Raw genomic sequence first — 17,025 nt, forward strand, 5'->3', positions numbered from 1 at the left:
AATACATAAATTACCATTACGTCCTTGATATTATATAAATACCAAAGTTAGGAGAGAGAATTATATTGCTCATTCTTTTTCATTTTTCTTCTTTAAGGTAGAATACCTAAATCCTAGATTTTCAAGTGATTATTCGACCACCCTAAAGTGAGATTCAAGAGTTCACGAAGAAGAGAAAAAATTTCACGTTGTCGAGATCTTCGTTTTAATTCGAATAGATTTAGTTGGGATCAAAATCAAAGTTTGAGATTTTGAGTAAGGAGTATTGTTGGGAGTCGATCTTGACAAAATCGCATTGTAGAATGGGTCCATTTTCCAAGTTAGTGGACATAGCCTTAGGCTATATCTTGAGTATTTTGTCCTAAAAAATGATGAAACTCCCTTGACGGATCCCAATTATCGGATTTAGTCATTCTTTTCTCCTTATGTCTGGTTGAGGACGTTAAACTTAACTCTGTTGGGAAGTAGTTATGTCATTTCTCACCTTTTCATGTTCTTCTTTCACATTCTTGCTAACTAGTAAGAAATTCTAATTTTGTCATTGATTTGCATTCTATTGCATCTCTTGCATACATTGAAGACAATTCATCATTTAGGTTTGGGGGTGTGAGATATTTCCTTGTATAATGAGCATTAAGATCTATAGGATTTCTTTTAGGTTTTATATTAAAAAATATATTTTGGAGTTTATTTTTCAAAATATAACATAACTAGATGTTTTTAGATATTTTATTAAAATTAGAAAAATTAGAATTCTAGTAATAAGTCTTGAGATTTGAGTCATTTCATTTTCATTCACTTAGTGGATCTATGAAAGAATTATATTTCTGAAAAATTCACTACACGTCTGACTAATTTTAAGAGTTTAGATTGATTAGAGTATGATGAAACCTCTATTTGTCTAGAGTACTAGGGAAAATCAGATCTAGTGAATTCAGACTTCCTTATCATTTTGCTAGTTGGTTAGAAGAAAACCAGAATTGATATTTACGTTTTCGATAACAATTTTAGGATTAGATTGTGCACCTTGGAAAAGGCTACTTAAAAAAAATGTCTAGTAAAAGTATAAAAAGAAAAAAAAAATGAAATATGAATTGCAAAATGTAGTGAAAAGGACCAAAAAAATCAAAAGTCAAAAGAATGAAAAAGTTAAAAAAAAATCCCAATGTGGCCAAATTGTTTATGTTTCAATAAGGTGAAAATCATCAATGATAAAAATGTGAGTAAATTGGAATATCTCATATGAAGCCCCTTAGAGGTATTAAAAGTGAACATCCACACCTCTCACTACCCCAAATAAGATGTTGAGTTTGAAGTTAGATTTTAGGTAAACTCGATAATTTTAAGTAGATTGAGTCTAATTCTACTTTATAAAGTTGAACTTCAAAGTCCTAGTCAGATTTTCATTGCGCGCTCATATTTTTATCCTATTATTCTTATTAATGCATAACTATAACATGAACATTCAACATTGAGTCGGTAACAACGCGGAGTTGGAAAGAGTTTGAGGAGGTTCATTAGCACAGAGCTGGCATTAATACGGAGTTGGAATTTCTTAATGAAAGCCTTGTTTAGCATGAAAAATATTTTGTAGGTTGGTGTGAGAAATATTTTCTTCGGGCTCTCAGGTTCCTTGTTCAACTTTGAAAACCATATTATTCCCAATTTTGTATAAGAAAATAACATTTGGCTCGATTATGTGAGGGTGATTTGTATGAACTCGATCGTGGTCCGTGGTAGGTTGTTGACCTTGTTGGGGTCCATTGTAGGTCTGGTTGTGAGGAATCAGTCTAAAATTTGAAGGCCCTTGCAATTTTTTACTTCAATAAGACCGGGTTGAGGTACTTGATGTGTGTCGTAGGCCTAACTTAGGTCCAACGAAGGGTGAGAAGATTATCAATTTATGCCATTTTTTTTTCATTTTGATTTTAGGGTGATTGCATATTCTAGTCTGTGTTGTGAGTACGAACTTGAGCATTTTTCTTAAGTCCGTACATGAAGCACGGATTCAAGGATACTACTTAAGTTTGTGTTCCATGTACGGGATCAGAACCTTTTCTGTTGAGTTGAATTGTTCCCCTACTGTCTATTCTGGGTTTTCCCCTATTTTGGACACCAATTTTTTTGGATTTTGGAGGACATTGTCTCTTGTTTTTGGCTTGGGCTAAATTTTTTAATATTTATTATAATGATGTGCATAACCTAAAAAATAGATTTTCCATTTTACCTAGGGGAACATTAAAAAAAAAACAAAAGGAAAAGTGGGCCTAGGTATATACAACTTGCCTTTGTGGGCTCTCTTATAGACCTTACAATTTTGCCTTCGTGACTTTGCGAATTACATCAAAATGAACGTGGGATCGATATGTATTATCTTTGAAACCTTGGTGTCCTAAGTCTATTAAACATGGCTCGATGCATGTGGGCTTATGAGTGGTTTTCAGACACCTATTATTCAAACCTCGATGTACACCAAAGTGTCAATGTCTTAGGTTGGTGAGTGGGGTGGATGTTTTCTTCCCAACCGTCCAAAATAATGATTTTGGGGGCTTGAGAATACTGGCATCTGGGGTTAAAATTTTAATAAAGGAGGAGTCGTTGTGTAGTAAGTTGTGAAGCGCACGTGCACATTTTTTTTTAAAGCGTATCGATCCTTACATCTTGTCAGAAATAAAAAAATAATAAAAAAAATCTTTCAAAGTAAATAAATATTACGAGCATACTTTTTTAGATAACGTAAAATAGATAAACACATGAGCATATTAGGGAGTGAGCAAAATAAGGAAACAAAAACACACATAAAAAAATGGTCGAATCGACGAAAGGGTCGAGCTTGCTAGTGCCAAGTCCCCAATGAAGTTGTTAAGTTCTAGACACGAGATTTTTGTTTTTGAAGATCTCTCATAGTTGGGTTTGAAGTCTTTATCATTCTTTTTTAGAAAAAGGTGTGAATGGTCACCAAAAAAGTACCTTTCGAATTTTTTTTATTTATTAGCGACTCTCGTATGGATAAGGTTCATTAATCTACCCTAGATCTAGGTATGAGATTCATATTAGGGAGTAGGGAGGGTGTTAGGCACCCTGCTCCTTCCACTATTGGTGCTAACATCGAATTTGGTTAACTTGAAAATGAAGATAAAAAATGTTGAGAAATCAATTTGTACCCTTGAGTGTAAGGGATTTTGATTTTAATTTAAACTAAGAAGGGCTTCCTTATCGAGGAAAGGGCCATTCTATAATCCATATCTTCAAATTAACTTGACAAGTATAGACTTTTTTTTTAGTTGTGGGCTCATTTCCATAGGGAAAGGGCCTAAGGCCTTAGTCTTAAATTTTTTTGTAGTGTGTGCATTAGTGTAGGGATTTTAAAACCGTTTTTTTTTTAAAAATTTCCAACCTCTACCTTTTCGATCGATCCAAAACCCAATTTACCGGAGGATTATGAGATTTTTTATATTTATCCTATCTTAAGACTAAAATAAAAATAAAATAAAAGAGAAGGTGAAAGCGCCCTCGATCCGCGGGGTGCGCGGATCCGCTTTTGACCCTTGAGGTTTGGGAGTCGCCACCTAGTTATTGTGGTCTAGGAACCAAACTGACTCTAACATGGATAAAAAGAACTAATCTACCATAAAAATCTGAATTCGGGGATCAAGTTACGGGGTTGGAAGGTGTTAGGCACCAACCCCGCCCGACCAAAGCCGGTCTCTACTAACTTCCCAAATATATCACATTGCTAAAACCTAGATAAAAATAAATAAAAATTAAAATTTACCTTTCCGATGGCAAGGACTTGGTTCCCTCAGATCTGACAAAAGAGCTCATTGTACCGTACTCCCTTGCTTCGTTCTGTCTCCGGATTTGACTTCGGATCTCCTAGATCAAGGTATCTCCTTGTTTCTGAATCTGAACTCTTCAAGTTTGTTGCGGATTTGGGGGTGTTTTTGGAGGGCTTTTAAGTGTTTTCTAGACTAAAATTGAAGGAGGGATGTTAGGTAAGGAGTTGGGGCTCCAAAACCAAGGTTTATTCGGCTAGGGGGGCTTTTAGACCTACTTTTCTTAGGGTTTATGATTTGATACGAAAATAGGGTGTGAGTACCTCTATTTATAGATGTTTTTAGGGGGTTGATTTGGATAGAGTTAATATTTAATTAAAGATCTTTTAATTAGAGTTGTGTTTTAGTTAGACTTGTTTTAGGTAGAATTATGTTTTAATTAGAATTGTTTTAGGTAGAATTGTTTTTAAGTTAGAACTCTATTAGATAGAGTTATTAATCAATTATAATTCTATTATGACTTTTGGTCTTATTTGATTGACTTTTAATGTTTTGACTTTAGTCTTAATTGATTGACTTTTAATATCTTGACTTTAGTCTTGTTTAATTGACTTTAATTTTGACTTCAGTCTAACTTGATTGACTTTAATACCTTGACTTCAGTCTTGCTTGATTTACTTTTAATTTTTAGAGAACCCTCCTCTAAAATATCTTTAATTCTTTGGACCCCCAAATGGAGGGGTCCTTAAAGAAATATCCCACGAACCCTCAACAATTTTGCCTGAGAGTCCGATTAATCGATTTTTAAGGTTCAAAATTTTAAATTAATTTCATTAATGTTTAAATTTAATTATTTAATATTTTATTTATTAATTTCGGAATTTTTTATCATGAAAATTGTGAAATTACCGTTTTGCCCCCGGAGAGGACTTTTCACGTTTTAAGTCGGTTTTTTATGTTCCAGGATGTTTTAGAATCGATTTTTCGTAAGGAATTCAATGAAAATATTAGTTTGTGTCATTTATGAAGTTTTTTTGTGTGAAATGATTGTAAACTTTATGAGGGGCATTTTCGTAATTTTGTCAAATTCTGTTAAAATTGGCAAAATGATTTATTTGTTTTTGATTTGTTATTTTATGTGTTTGAGAGAGTTTTCCTAAGCGTAACGTAGGCTCTAGGGTTGTTTTGATGTTAGGGGTATTTTGGTAATTTGGTCAATTTTTAGTGATTTTTATCGTGAAGTTTCTTTTTGGTCTGCAAGATGATGGTTTCTATGTTTCTGGGTCGTATTTTCTTCGCGTAGCGTGGTTTCTAAGGTTTTGTCAGTTCGAGATACCTCATCTGGATTTCTGAAACACATCTGGTAACAAAATAAAGCAATGGAATACACATCCATCATTGGGAATCATTGCGATCGGGTTGACGAGTTGATTAATCAGGCGAGTGCAAAAATGGGGTGTCTACAGAAGGGGAGTGTTGAAAAGGAAAATTTGGAGGGGAGAGAGAGGGGGGAAGATGTTTTTTCTCTTTGTCCATACTACCTTATTCTTCAATTGATGAGCTTTGATTTTACTCTTGATGTGTTAGAGTGGTTGGTGGATGTAAATATGGTGACTGTGAGAGATGGGAGTGTTGAAAGTTGAGAGAGAGTTGAGGGAAAGTTGAGACTTAATAAGGGAGTTCAAGTCTTGAGTGAGATTGTGTTGAGAATGAGAGGAGTTTTATAGGATTTTGGAGGTAACTTTCAGGGGTAAAATGAGATGAAAGGGTGAAAAAATGTAGATTAGTATGAGCTTTGTAAGAGGGGGTGTGTGTTAATTAAGTATGGTGGAAGGACATTTGTGAATTGGGTATAAGTGGATTATTTGTGACTCAAATGGGTTGGGTGTTAGGTGAGTTGAGTGGAGTGGATTTTGGTTAGAAGAATGAAGGTGTGTAAGAGAGTAGTTGTAGATTTTTTTTTAGGGTGGAGGAGATGGTGTCATGTGTCAAATATGTGTAAGGGGTATGTGTTAGGTGAGTTGATTAGGGATAAGAGGTGTGAGTGGCTTGCGATGAGGGATTTGAAGAGAGTGATGAGAGTAGGTTATGCCATAGGTATGGGTGAGATGTGGGTAGGTTAACTTTTTAGAGAAATGTGATGGGGTTGATAAATGAATTAGGGATGGGGGTTATGGTTGTAGCATGTGTCATATTGTGATGATCTTTAGTGATGGGTTGTAATTATTGGGTTGAGGCTTGGGCTTGGGATAATGGTTGGGCTTTGAGTCTAATGGACTTAGTGGTGAGTTGTGTGTTTATAGGATTAGGTTTTAAGTCTAATGAGCTTAGGTGGTGGGTTGAGTATGTATTTGAGTTAGGGTTGGGTTGAGGGGTGAGTGTGTGATGATGATCTAGGAGATAGTATGTTTCTAGCCCATGGGCCAAGCAAAAGGGGGTCTTAGACTATTTATTGAAAAGAAAAGTGAATTTTTAGAGGATTTGGGCCTTGGGGCCCATTACAATTTTTGTAGATTTTTGCATTTTGCATGGAGGGCCCGTCTAAATTCGGGTGTCTATAGAAGTTATATTAAATTTTGACTAAAAAAATTTCAGATTTGTTTTTTGAAATGCTAGTCTCAGTTTTTGGACTTCTTGTTCTCAAATTTTTTAGTACATTGCTTATTAATTATGGGTACATTTTTACTATTTTTTTTTTCTTTGAGCGAAGTTTTTTTCCTTAAAAAAATACTAGGGTGTAATGTAATGAGGACACAAGGATGTAATGAAATTAAAAAAACATCATGTATGAGTTTATGGGCCCTTTTTCAAGGTGGGTTCAAGCAAATTGGGGTATTTACAAGGGGAAGAACTTAAAATGTCATGGTTTATTGTTTGTTTGACATGTTCTTTACATATGTTTGAGCTAGTTGGATGGGATCTGCCAATGATTCTCACGTGTTCTCTTTGTCATCATTGACCCTTCCTCTGAATTCCCACATCTATCCCCAGGTAAAAATCTTACAAAATTATTTGCAATTTAGTTCATTATCAATTAATTAGAAGGGTAATATATTTCACATCATTTTTTCTAGGGGTGTAACTTGGGTCTAGTTCAAACCGAGAACCAAACCAAACCGATAGTTTTGGGTGGTTTGGTTTGGTTTGGAACAAGTTGTGGCTCGGTTCCAGATTACGAAAATGGAGAACCGATCAATTTGGTTCGGTCATCGGATCAAACTTGTATAGAACCGAACCACTATGTAATAAATAAATATATATGTATATAATAATTATTATGAATTATTTTAAGAATTAGTACATAGATTAGTGATTTTTTTATGGATAAACTAATGGTTTTTTATGGATAGATTTGTGATTTATTATATGAAATTTTATGTTTATTTTTTTCATTAAAAAATATTACTTATAATTTATAAAATATTTGCAATCCGAGGAATTGAACCGAACCAAATCGACTTTAATTTGGTTTGGGTTGATTTGGTTCGATTTTGGTTCTTATTAAGTGGAACCGACCTATGTCAGTTTGGTTCCAATTTGACATCAAACCGAACCAAATTACACCCCTAATTTTTTCATTAGGAAAATTTTAGTTGGCTAATGCTGACTATCTATTGATGGATGAGTACTAGACACCTTATCTAGGTATTCGTTATTATCTATAAGAGTAGAGAAATGCACTAGCTAGTGTGAAGAAAAGATTATTCATTCATTTGCATGATTCCTTTCGTAATGTCATTTAACATTATTTTGTTGTATTAATGTTATTTTTGAAATGTAGGATTAGAGAAAATAAACAAAAAATTATGTGAAATAAAGTAACAAAATAAATTATAAATACTGTAAAAATATTATCTTAATGTTGAAATGAGCGAGGTTTGTATTAGACACAATAGTCTTAAGGCAGATTTTGCCCCTATGATGTGGTAACAGTCGTTGGACGTCTGTCTCTCAAGATACAACGCTCCACACGTGTACAAGGTAGCACTCGTAGTGTACACATACAATTGAACTTGTACTGTAAATTATACTCTCAAGGACACATGAAATTTTTTTTTTTTTTTTTGAAAACGTAAGGAGTTAAAAAGTGTGTTTGGGTTGTGACTTTTCGAACAAGCACATGTAGAGTTGAGATACCATTTGTGTCTCTTAGAACGAGTTGTAACTCATTGAGTTCAATTTGGTCCAACAAAATTTTAGCAAAAATGGGTCTTTCATGCGCATTCACTTGAAGATTTGCACCCCCTCCGGTCGCATTGCATCACATGCGCACTAAGATTTTTCGGACCAATGAGTTTAAATCCCTTTTAAAACCCATGAGCCCTCATGTGCACGTGGGCTTAACTCATATCTTTCTCATACTTACTATACTATGTGAGAGTTTTTATATAAGAGTTACACTTTTTAGTTGTTTTTATCCGATGTGAGATTAAAATTTTACACAAGTTACAAACAAACCACTTAACTCTTATGTTTACTTTTTTACTTTTACTTCCACTTCTATTCAAATATTGGGATAAATCCCACATTAATCCAATAATTAAAAGTTAGGTGACCAATCTTGAAGAACAAGCCTTCCTATACATTTGAGACATAATGTGACATTACAAAACTTCATCACGAAAGATGCATTAACAAATGCAGAGTTTGCAATATATGACAAAGAGGAACTCATGAAAAGAAGCAACAATTATGATGGTAATATCCTTCCAACAATGTCTAAACAATTGTGAAAGTACACGGGAAAAAAGAAAGACGTAATAGTAGATGCAATCATGATTGATAAAGATATAAACAATGACATAAAATTTTAGAACAATGTTTTAGTGTGTATGTGATATTAGTGTAACCAATTTGTACGGATTTAATTAATTATATTTAACTTTGTTGATGTTCAAGTGAATAACATATATTATGTTCTTTTGAATGATTATTGTTCTTTACTAATTTTGAATGAACGTCTTTTATTAAGATACATATATTATATCTTTCAATGAAATTAAAAGGTCAATCGAGATAACATTAAACCAAAAAAAAAAAAAAAAATACAAACAAGTTTAGATGGTTTGATTGATGAAAGTGTGAAACTTGGGGATCATACATAGATGGTTTGCTTATTTCGGCGGTGTTCGGTGGCAAGCTATACAATTTGGCAAGATAATTGGTGGGTTCTCTGTGATTCTTTTTTGGTCAATGCACATGAGTGAGTGAGTGAGAGAGAGAGAGAGAGAGAGAGACTTACAATGGGGAGAAGTCAACCTTCTAGGTGAGGAAGATGAAATGGGATTGAAGGGGGTAGAGTTTTAGACGTTTGGGTTTCTTGAGATCTTTTTTAATTTTTAATGTTTCGTGTGGTAAATCATTTTCCATGGAGGGATAAGAAAATGATTTGTTGCCTGAAGTAGAACATCTTGTGTGCGGGTAAATTCTTTTTCACTGCAAATTTGATTGCTTTTTTGAATCAAACACCATCAAATAACCCTTTTCCATGACAAATCATTTTTCATGGAGTTTGTGTCACAATAAAAAAAAAGCCACAAGTTTGTGTCACAAGTTTCATCTTAGTATTGTTTGTGAACGAGATAAGTATTTTCGTTGAGACCTTATTTCTAGTTCAAATATCATAAAAAAGAAAATTATACAATTTTGATATAATTGAGACGACTCAACGACTCATCTCAATATCTTTCATGACCGAGTTTTAAAACCCATGCTCTAAAGAAATAACCCAAAACTCACCAATATGCCGTCATCCGACACCTCATCAATGGGTGTGGGGCCGTATGAGACGTTGAGTGGGTCCATCTATTATTTTAGCGGTCCACATCTCTTGATTGCCTACTACATCCATGGTTAACACCGCACCTGTGACCATACCATAAGCGTGACAGACCGACCACGCAATAATCGTTTCGTACGACTTTGGTTTTATGGTCCATCATCACAAACTGCACACCTCGCACGTACCACAACAACAACATTGGACACCAAAGTGTCCAATGAACAACTTGAAGAAATACACGTGGGATGTCTTAATAATATGAATAATGCTGAAGTGACCTCAAGACTGATCCTCACATCCCACATCATGACTTGAAAGTTTATGAGAACCATAGATGCTTTTCATCGAGATACAAGTGAAAAGACATCTATGATTCCTATCCACTTTCAAGTCAAGAAGATGTGCCATATCTTATCATCTTAACCGTTCATTTGAAACAGAATATTCAACGGCATTAGATACTGTGACGGCTTTTTCTTTTTTTAATTAAAGAAAATTCTAATTCCCAATTAACGGCTGAGATTCGGAAAATTTTCTGTAACTGATTTTCTAGAAAAGAAACACAAATCCCTAGAAATTCTAAGGAATCTCTTAAGGTCCGAAGATGTTGGACACTAAAATTTTATTTATTTTAATTTTGACAACAAATTTCAAACGAATTACGAAAATGCAACGGAGAATTTTTAAGGAAAATCCTAGTAAAACCAACGAGCCGCTGAGATGTGAAAATATTCATAGGGATTCACGTAACTGATCCGAGACGAAAGCTGTGCTCTACACACTGCTGGGAAAAAAGTAAACAGTGGCATTATCGTAATTTTAAGAAAATTATGCTAACTAGACTTTAGAGGACTGAGATGTGAAAATATTCCTAGAGATTCCCAAACATCACGAGTGTCCAACGTCATTGGACTTGATAGAAAAAAGTCCCTCAAAGAAAAAAGGAGAAGGGTATTATCGTAATTAAGAAAAACTAGGGGAGCATTAACGACATTTCACAAACATGTTTATTCAAAAAGTACAGAACCCTATCCAATCCACTTTTTATTTCACACAACTCTCTACTTGTCTACTTCTATAGCTATTCTGTGATTCTCTCTCTAGCATTGAACCTGACATTCGTCCAACATCCTCTCTCTTCTGCGGAAATAGAGAGAGAAAAATCCTTCTTCAGCCCTATAGTAATGGCGGGACTAATATACCCTCAATCTTATCGCAAAATCCCTGACACATCTTTTTGTATTTCTTCCTCAGAGATTCTCCTCTTAAACGTCAAAGATCCCTTCATCTTCGTTGACTAAATTATAATATCTTTTTTTTTTTCTGCTTATAAGCTGGTTGTTAAGCGGTCCCACTTTTTTTTCTTTCTTTCTTTCTTGATCTTTTCAAGGTTTCTTCTTTTGCTTTTCTTTTAGATGAGAGAGGGTTTTATCTTGATTTGGTAAAAGAGAGAGAGAGAAAGAGAGAGAGAGATGGATTTGATTGAAGGAGTGGGAGAGAGTTCTTCTCCGTTACGGAGTGCTTTTGGGGGTTTTAGTGGTTACGATATAAGGAACGATGTTTATAATCGATTGGTGGAGAGCGGTAATGAAGACACGATTTGTAATCCAGAGTTTCGTGATCAGTTGGATGCTCACTTCAATCGGTTGCCCGCTCGGTAATGATCTTTAATTTCAATTTTTATTTATTTATATATTTATTTAAATAAAATTGATTTTGAGTGTTAAAATTTGTTATTTATTTATTTGGATTTGAATTCTGTAATTGAAGTTATATTGTTTGATTTTGATCAGTTTATTGGTATTTGAGTGTTGGAATTTGGTTTTGGTCATTTTGTTGGTATTTGGTTCTATTTGGCTTTGAATTTAGTAAACTGAAGTTCAATTTTTTGATCATTTTCTTGGTACTTGAGTTTTGGAATTTGGTTTTATTATTTAGTAAATTGAAGTTCAATTGTTTGATTTTGTTCATTTTTCGTACTATTTGAGTGTTCAAATTTGGTTTTAGTATTGGCTTTGAATCTAGAAATTTGAAGTTCATTGTTTGATTTTGATCAGTTTCTTGGTATTTTAGTGTTGGAATTTTGTTTTGCTCATTTTCTTGTATTTGAATGCTGGAATTTGGTTCTGTTTGGCTTTGAATTTAGCAAACTGAAGATCTATATATTTGGTCATTTTCTTATTATGAGTGTTGGAATTGGGTTTTTTTAGTGGCTTTGAATTTAGTAAGTTGATGTCTGTTGTTCGATTTTGATCATTTTCTTGGTATTGTAGTGTTGAAATTCATTTTTTTTTTTATTAGCTTTGAATTTAGTAAATTGAAGATCAATAGATTTTGATCATTTTTGTATTATTTGACTGTTTGAATTCAATTTCATTTGGGTTCAAATTTAGTAAATTGAGTTCAATTGTTGGATTTTTGAGTCGTAAAAAAAAAAGAGATATTGTGCTGTGCCCCCTAATCCTAACACGAATCCCCATGGTGAGTAATGAGGGTTATCCAGCAGGTAAATAATTCTCTCAAGCTAACAATCCCTAACATGCAAAGGTAATCATGCTAAAACCTTTGAAACAATAGTGTAAATTTCTCAGTTGAAAGCAATAGTAAATGTTTTATAAGTACTCTAGAATTGTAACTAAATCAATCTGAACAACTGAAAAGTAAATCAGTGAAACCAGCAAGTTATCTCTTATAGAACTAACTACAAACAATGATTGTGTAGTTGATAAGATTGTTGAGAATCACGACTAGATACCTCCCTGTCGGGATACAAAATTTTCAAGTATTTCACCGGTGTGCAACCCCTCTGTTGATTCCTGATTTTGTGGTCGATCGCTGCACTTATCATACTTGGATGACCATTTATCCCACTTAGGTTAGCCATTGACTTTGACAATAAGGTACAAGTCGATCACAAAGTGTCAATATGTTTGACTACTCTAGTTTGTTAATGAACATTGAATAGCCATCTTCGTCTAAGCCTATCAAGCAAACATATGATTCTCAAAAGTTGTCTCTACTCGTTCACAAACTAACTTTTACATTACATAGTTCACTGGTAAATATAGAACGAAATTTCCTAAATTGCAAGTATAATGCTATTCTCCTATCTATGCATCCCGTACTGCATAGGACTTTTAGCATCCTAACTGTATATCCTAGAATAGTATGCCACTTCGAAAGTAGATGATAAAATATTCCTTTAGGCTTTCATAGACTCTTTGACAGATCTCAAAATAGCTACATAACACAGTTTTATTTGAAAAAAAATGTATATAAGCATGCACGTCGCCTCGTGATAACAAAAATTAAATATTAATCCTATATGTCCATTCGCCAACACACATCCAAAGAGAGCCTACACTATTTTTCCAAAGAATCCAAAACATAGTACCTCCAATGCTATTATCCAAAACTCTAAATCCCAATCGTTCCTTTCCCATTTAAACCGTCAAGTATAATATTCTCTTTTAAAACAAATGAAAATAAAGTTTAAATAAAATTTAAGTCCCAATCCCTTGAGAAAAACACATTTTAAGAAAAAGCTAAAACATGTACAAAAACAAGGTCTAGAGGCATGTGGCAGTGCCACCGTTGTTGGGTGTGTCCGACGTTTGTAGAAACCTATTTTTGGGTCCACCTCCAATACAAAAGTTTTTCCCAAAACTTGATTTTTGGCCCCAAAATCGATTTTTCTTTGACCAAACCTTCTTTAATCCATTCTAAACTCAATTTTTATCACGAAAATAATCAAATAACATCTCCTAAAGATAATTTTTGTGAAAAACATGATCTTGCCTTGATTTTTAATAATAAAGCTAGGATTCTTGAATTAGAATTAACATGCATTGAAACTACAACTATTAGGAAGATTTAGAAGTTACCTACTTTGAATCCAAGAGGTTTAATTGATGAAACACGAGATTTTTAAGAGAATCCTTTCTCCAACTTTAACGAAAGCTCTACTTCTTTGGTTCTAAGTGAAGCTTGTGACGAGTTGATCGATTTCTTCAACTACCCAATTCCAAATGAAGCTTCTAGGTAAATGAATTTCGCGGAAGAAGGTAAAGTGTGACTACGGTTTTGTTTTGGAGAAGAAGAGAGAATGTTAAAAACCTATAATATCTTAAGTGTTGATATTTATAGTGTCCCAGGGACGTAAGCGTAATTTTAACGTTTGTTTCCTTTTGATGATAACTTGTTGCTCAGGACCCCAAATTTCACAAATTTATAGTCGATTCTTAGTAATTTTTCATTGTAGATCTAATGATGTGATTGGATGTTCCCAAAAGTCCCATTTTTGGTAGAAATCTGACACACAAATCAAGGATCTAGTAACTTTTACATTTGACCTCTGTTTGATGTGTGCATATAGGCTAAAGTATGTTTTTCGACTATTTCTAACCTAATGGTAATGTCCATTTTCCTCAAAAGTTTATAAATCAAAATCGTTATCCTTAATCATGGTAAAATTTTTAACTTCACAAGATCAAAACTTCAAATTCTTCCTTGTCATACGAGTTAAATATTTTTTTTTTTGATAAGTAAAATATCAATTCAATAGGGCGGTTGAGAAGACCGGCAAAAGAAACAATACAAAGAAAAGAAGAGAAAGGATTCAAGGGGGTTCAAGACAACAAATTCGCTCTCACGTAACTAGGAAATCTTCAAAGAAGACCCCTTTAAACTCCTTAAAAACCTTTGCACCAACAAAATAGTAAACCCAACACCGTAAGAATAATGTTATCCTCCTTCTTGCCATGTCCTTCAAAGACACGACTATTACGTCCCTTCCAAAGCCCCCAACAAATGGCGAAAGGATAACACTCCAAAGAAGTCTTTTTGAATTTCTAAACGAGTTCCCCAAAAAGCCCAAGCCTTGAATACGTCTTTGACCGACCACGGAAGACACCCTTTCACACCTAAAAAACCCACGGAATGGCTCCATATCCAGCTTGCTAATGGGCAATGTAGCAAAACGTGGTTTGCATATTCTTCGCTCTGCAAACACAAAATACAAACACTTGGCTCCATCACCCCTCCATTTTGTGTATTGGTCCATCGTTAAAATAAAGCACACCAAATGAATAAAGCCACCCTTGATGGAACTCTTGGACCCCAAACCGAATAAGCTAGGAACTTCGACAAAAGGTGATTCATCAAAGAACCATAAAAAGATCTCACCGAGAAAATGTCATCCCTCTCGCCTATCCAAACTCTTAAGTCTTGCACTCCACTCCTCAACTCTACCCCTTCCATCCTCTCAATCAATGAATTAACCCAAGCCAATTCCCAATAATTGAAATTTCTTCTAAAGCCGAAGTCCCAAGTCCACCCAATCCGAATCCCTTCCTGCTTAATGAAAGAAGCGACTGGCAAGCCCTACTTTAGAGACAACCTGAATAACTCTGGAAATTGTAAAGCTAAAGGAATATCACAACACCACTTATCTTCCGAAACTTAGTACGCTGCCCATCCCCTAGTTTCAAACCTACTGTTTTACAGAAGTCTGGCAAATGCTTGATAATCCCCTTCCAAAGATCACACCCATGTGGAGCACGAGAACTCCCACTCTCCCAACCACCTTCTAGCTCACCAAACTTAGCCACAATGACCCTCCTCCGCAAATTATCAAAGCCACTCTGCAATGATACAAGTTGAATATTTAGGTCATTACATATATGAAATTTAAAATTGGTCATTGCTGCTTTGGTTTATAACTGTATAATCTTGATCATGGTGTGTAATTTTGAGTTTCGTGACCAGTTAGTTACCTGCTCGGGAATGGTCATTTAAAAAAAATATATATTTAAGTTTTAGAATTCGGTTTTATTTGGATCAGAATTAGTAATTGAAGTTCAATGTTTGATTTTGATCATTTTTGTAGTTTATGAGTGCTGGGATTCCCTTTTTTTATTGGCTGCGAATTTAATAAATTGAAGTTCAATTGTTTGATTTTGGAGTTGTGTCAAAATAAGATACTCTATGAAATTTAAAAATTGATCATTGCTACTTTGGCTTATAACTATATATTGTCGACCACATTGTGTATTCGAAGCTTCACAATCATTAGATGCTCACTTTAATCTTTTCCAGTTTAGTAATTATCATTTTCATCATCTTTGAATGTCAGAATTCCGTTTTATTGTTGGCTTTGAATTTAGTAAATTTCAATGTTTGATTTTGAGTTGTCAAAAAATGAAGTACTTTATAGGATTTAAAATTGTTCATTGCTACTTTGGCTTATAACTGTTTAATCTCGATGATGATATGATATATGGAATTTTGCCTCACTTTAATTGGTTGCCTGTCCATTAATGGTTATTTTCATCATATTTGAGAGTTTGTACTCGTTTTTATTATTGGCTTTTGAATTCAATTTTTGATTTTGAGTCATCAAAAAGTTAGATACTCCATGGAATTTAAAATTGGTCATTACTACTTGGACTTATAACTATGGAATCTTGATTTTGGAATTCGATTTATCATTGGATTTGAATTTTGTAATAGAAGTTCAATGTGGTTTTTGAGCCCTCAAAAATTGAGATACTCTGTGAAATGTAAAACTGGTTCACACTTGACGCTACTATGGCTTATAACCATGAGTTTCACAATCAGTTTGATGCTCACTTTTATAAGTTGACCACTCAGCAATGTTCATTTTCATCATATTTGGGTGTTGGAATGTTTTTTTTTTTTTTGGTTGGCTTTGGATTTAGTAATTGAAGTTCAATGTTTGATTTTGAGTCATCAAAATGAGATACTCTCTGAAATTTAAAATTTGTCATTGCTACTTTGGCTTGTTACTGTTGAATGTCGATAATTTGGATGGTTTATAAGGAGTGACCTTGGTTTTGAAGGTATCTTCTTGGTTTAAAGGGTCTTGGAATGCTACGTTCAATGAATCTTAACTATACAGTTAACACTTATACTTTGATGTTCTTTTGTTAATTCATTTTGGAGGTTGGATTGCATTACTGGGTGACCTGAACACTTGAATTTGTGTTGCAGAATTTAACTCTTTATTTCTTGTTTGTGATGCAGTTATGGATTTGATGTGAATATTGAAAGAGTGGAGGATGTTCTGTTACATCAAAAGCTTCTTGCTCTTGCAAAGGACCCAGGCAAGCGACCTGTTTTCAATGTTCGTTTTATGGAGGTACCGTTTCTTGCAGGACCTAGTGTGGGATAGTGTTTTGTATTTAACTAATTCTATATTAAATTTAAGACACTATACCTGCATTTTCTTTTTAAAGAGAGAACTTGAGTGTTAGGATATCATATTTTGCTTTGTTTCTGTTGTTTCTTTTTACTGCTGACATGAATTTTGTTGAAGAGAAACCAAACATTAAAACATTAAAAGTGAGGACAGTGACCCAAGCAGAGTGTAGAAGAAGTGACCTATATTCAAGAATAAAGTATAAAAAATGTTGTAGATGTGTCCCTGGACATGGTCTCCCATAGGTT

The 17,025-nt window shown here is 34.0% G+C and overlaps 1 protein-coding gene across 5 annotated transcripts in view; it reads left to right on the forward strand.

Annotated features, from left to right (window-relative positions):
* The first annotated feature begins 10,622 nt into the window (after positions 1-10,622).
* The window catches only part of LOC147409768 (serine/threonine-protein kinase STY17-like), a 47,691-nt gene continuing 41,288 nt past the window's right edge, over positions 10,623-17,025 (forward strand). For 4 of the 5 annotated variants that reach the window (XM_086431828.1, XM_086431830.1, XM_086431827.1 and 1 more), the window contains exons 1-2: positions 10,623-11,215; positions 16,603-16,717. In XM_086431828.1, the coding sequence (XP_086287954.1) occupies positions 11,031-11,215; positions 16,603-16,717 (300 nt within the window). In that variant the 5' untranslated portion in view covers positions 10,623-11,030. The remainder of the gene's footprint in view (positions 11,216-16,602; positions 16,718-17,025) is intronic. The other variant, XM_086431826.1, reaches the window with a different exon arrangement.

The sequence above is a fragment of the Akebia trifoliata genome, chromosome 2 (assembly GCF_017979445.1).
Source record: "Akebia trifoliata isolate Shusen 1 chromosome 2, ASM1797944v1, whole genome shotgun sequence".
In the NCBI taxonomy this organism is placed as follows: Eukaryota; Viridiplantae; Streptophyta; class Magnoliopsida; order Ranunculales; family Lardizabalaceae; genus Akebia; species Akebia trifoliata.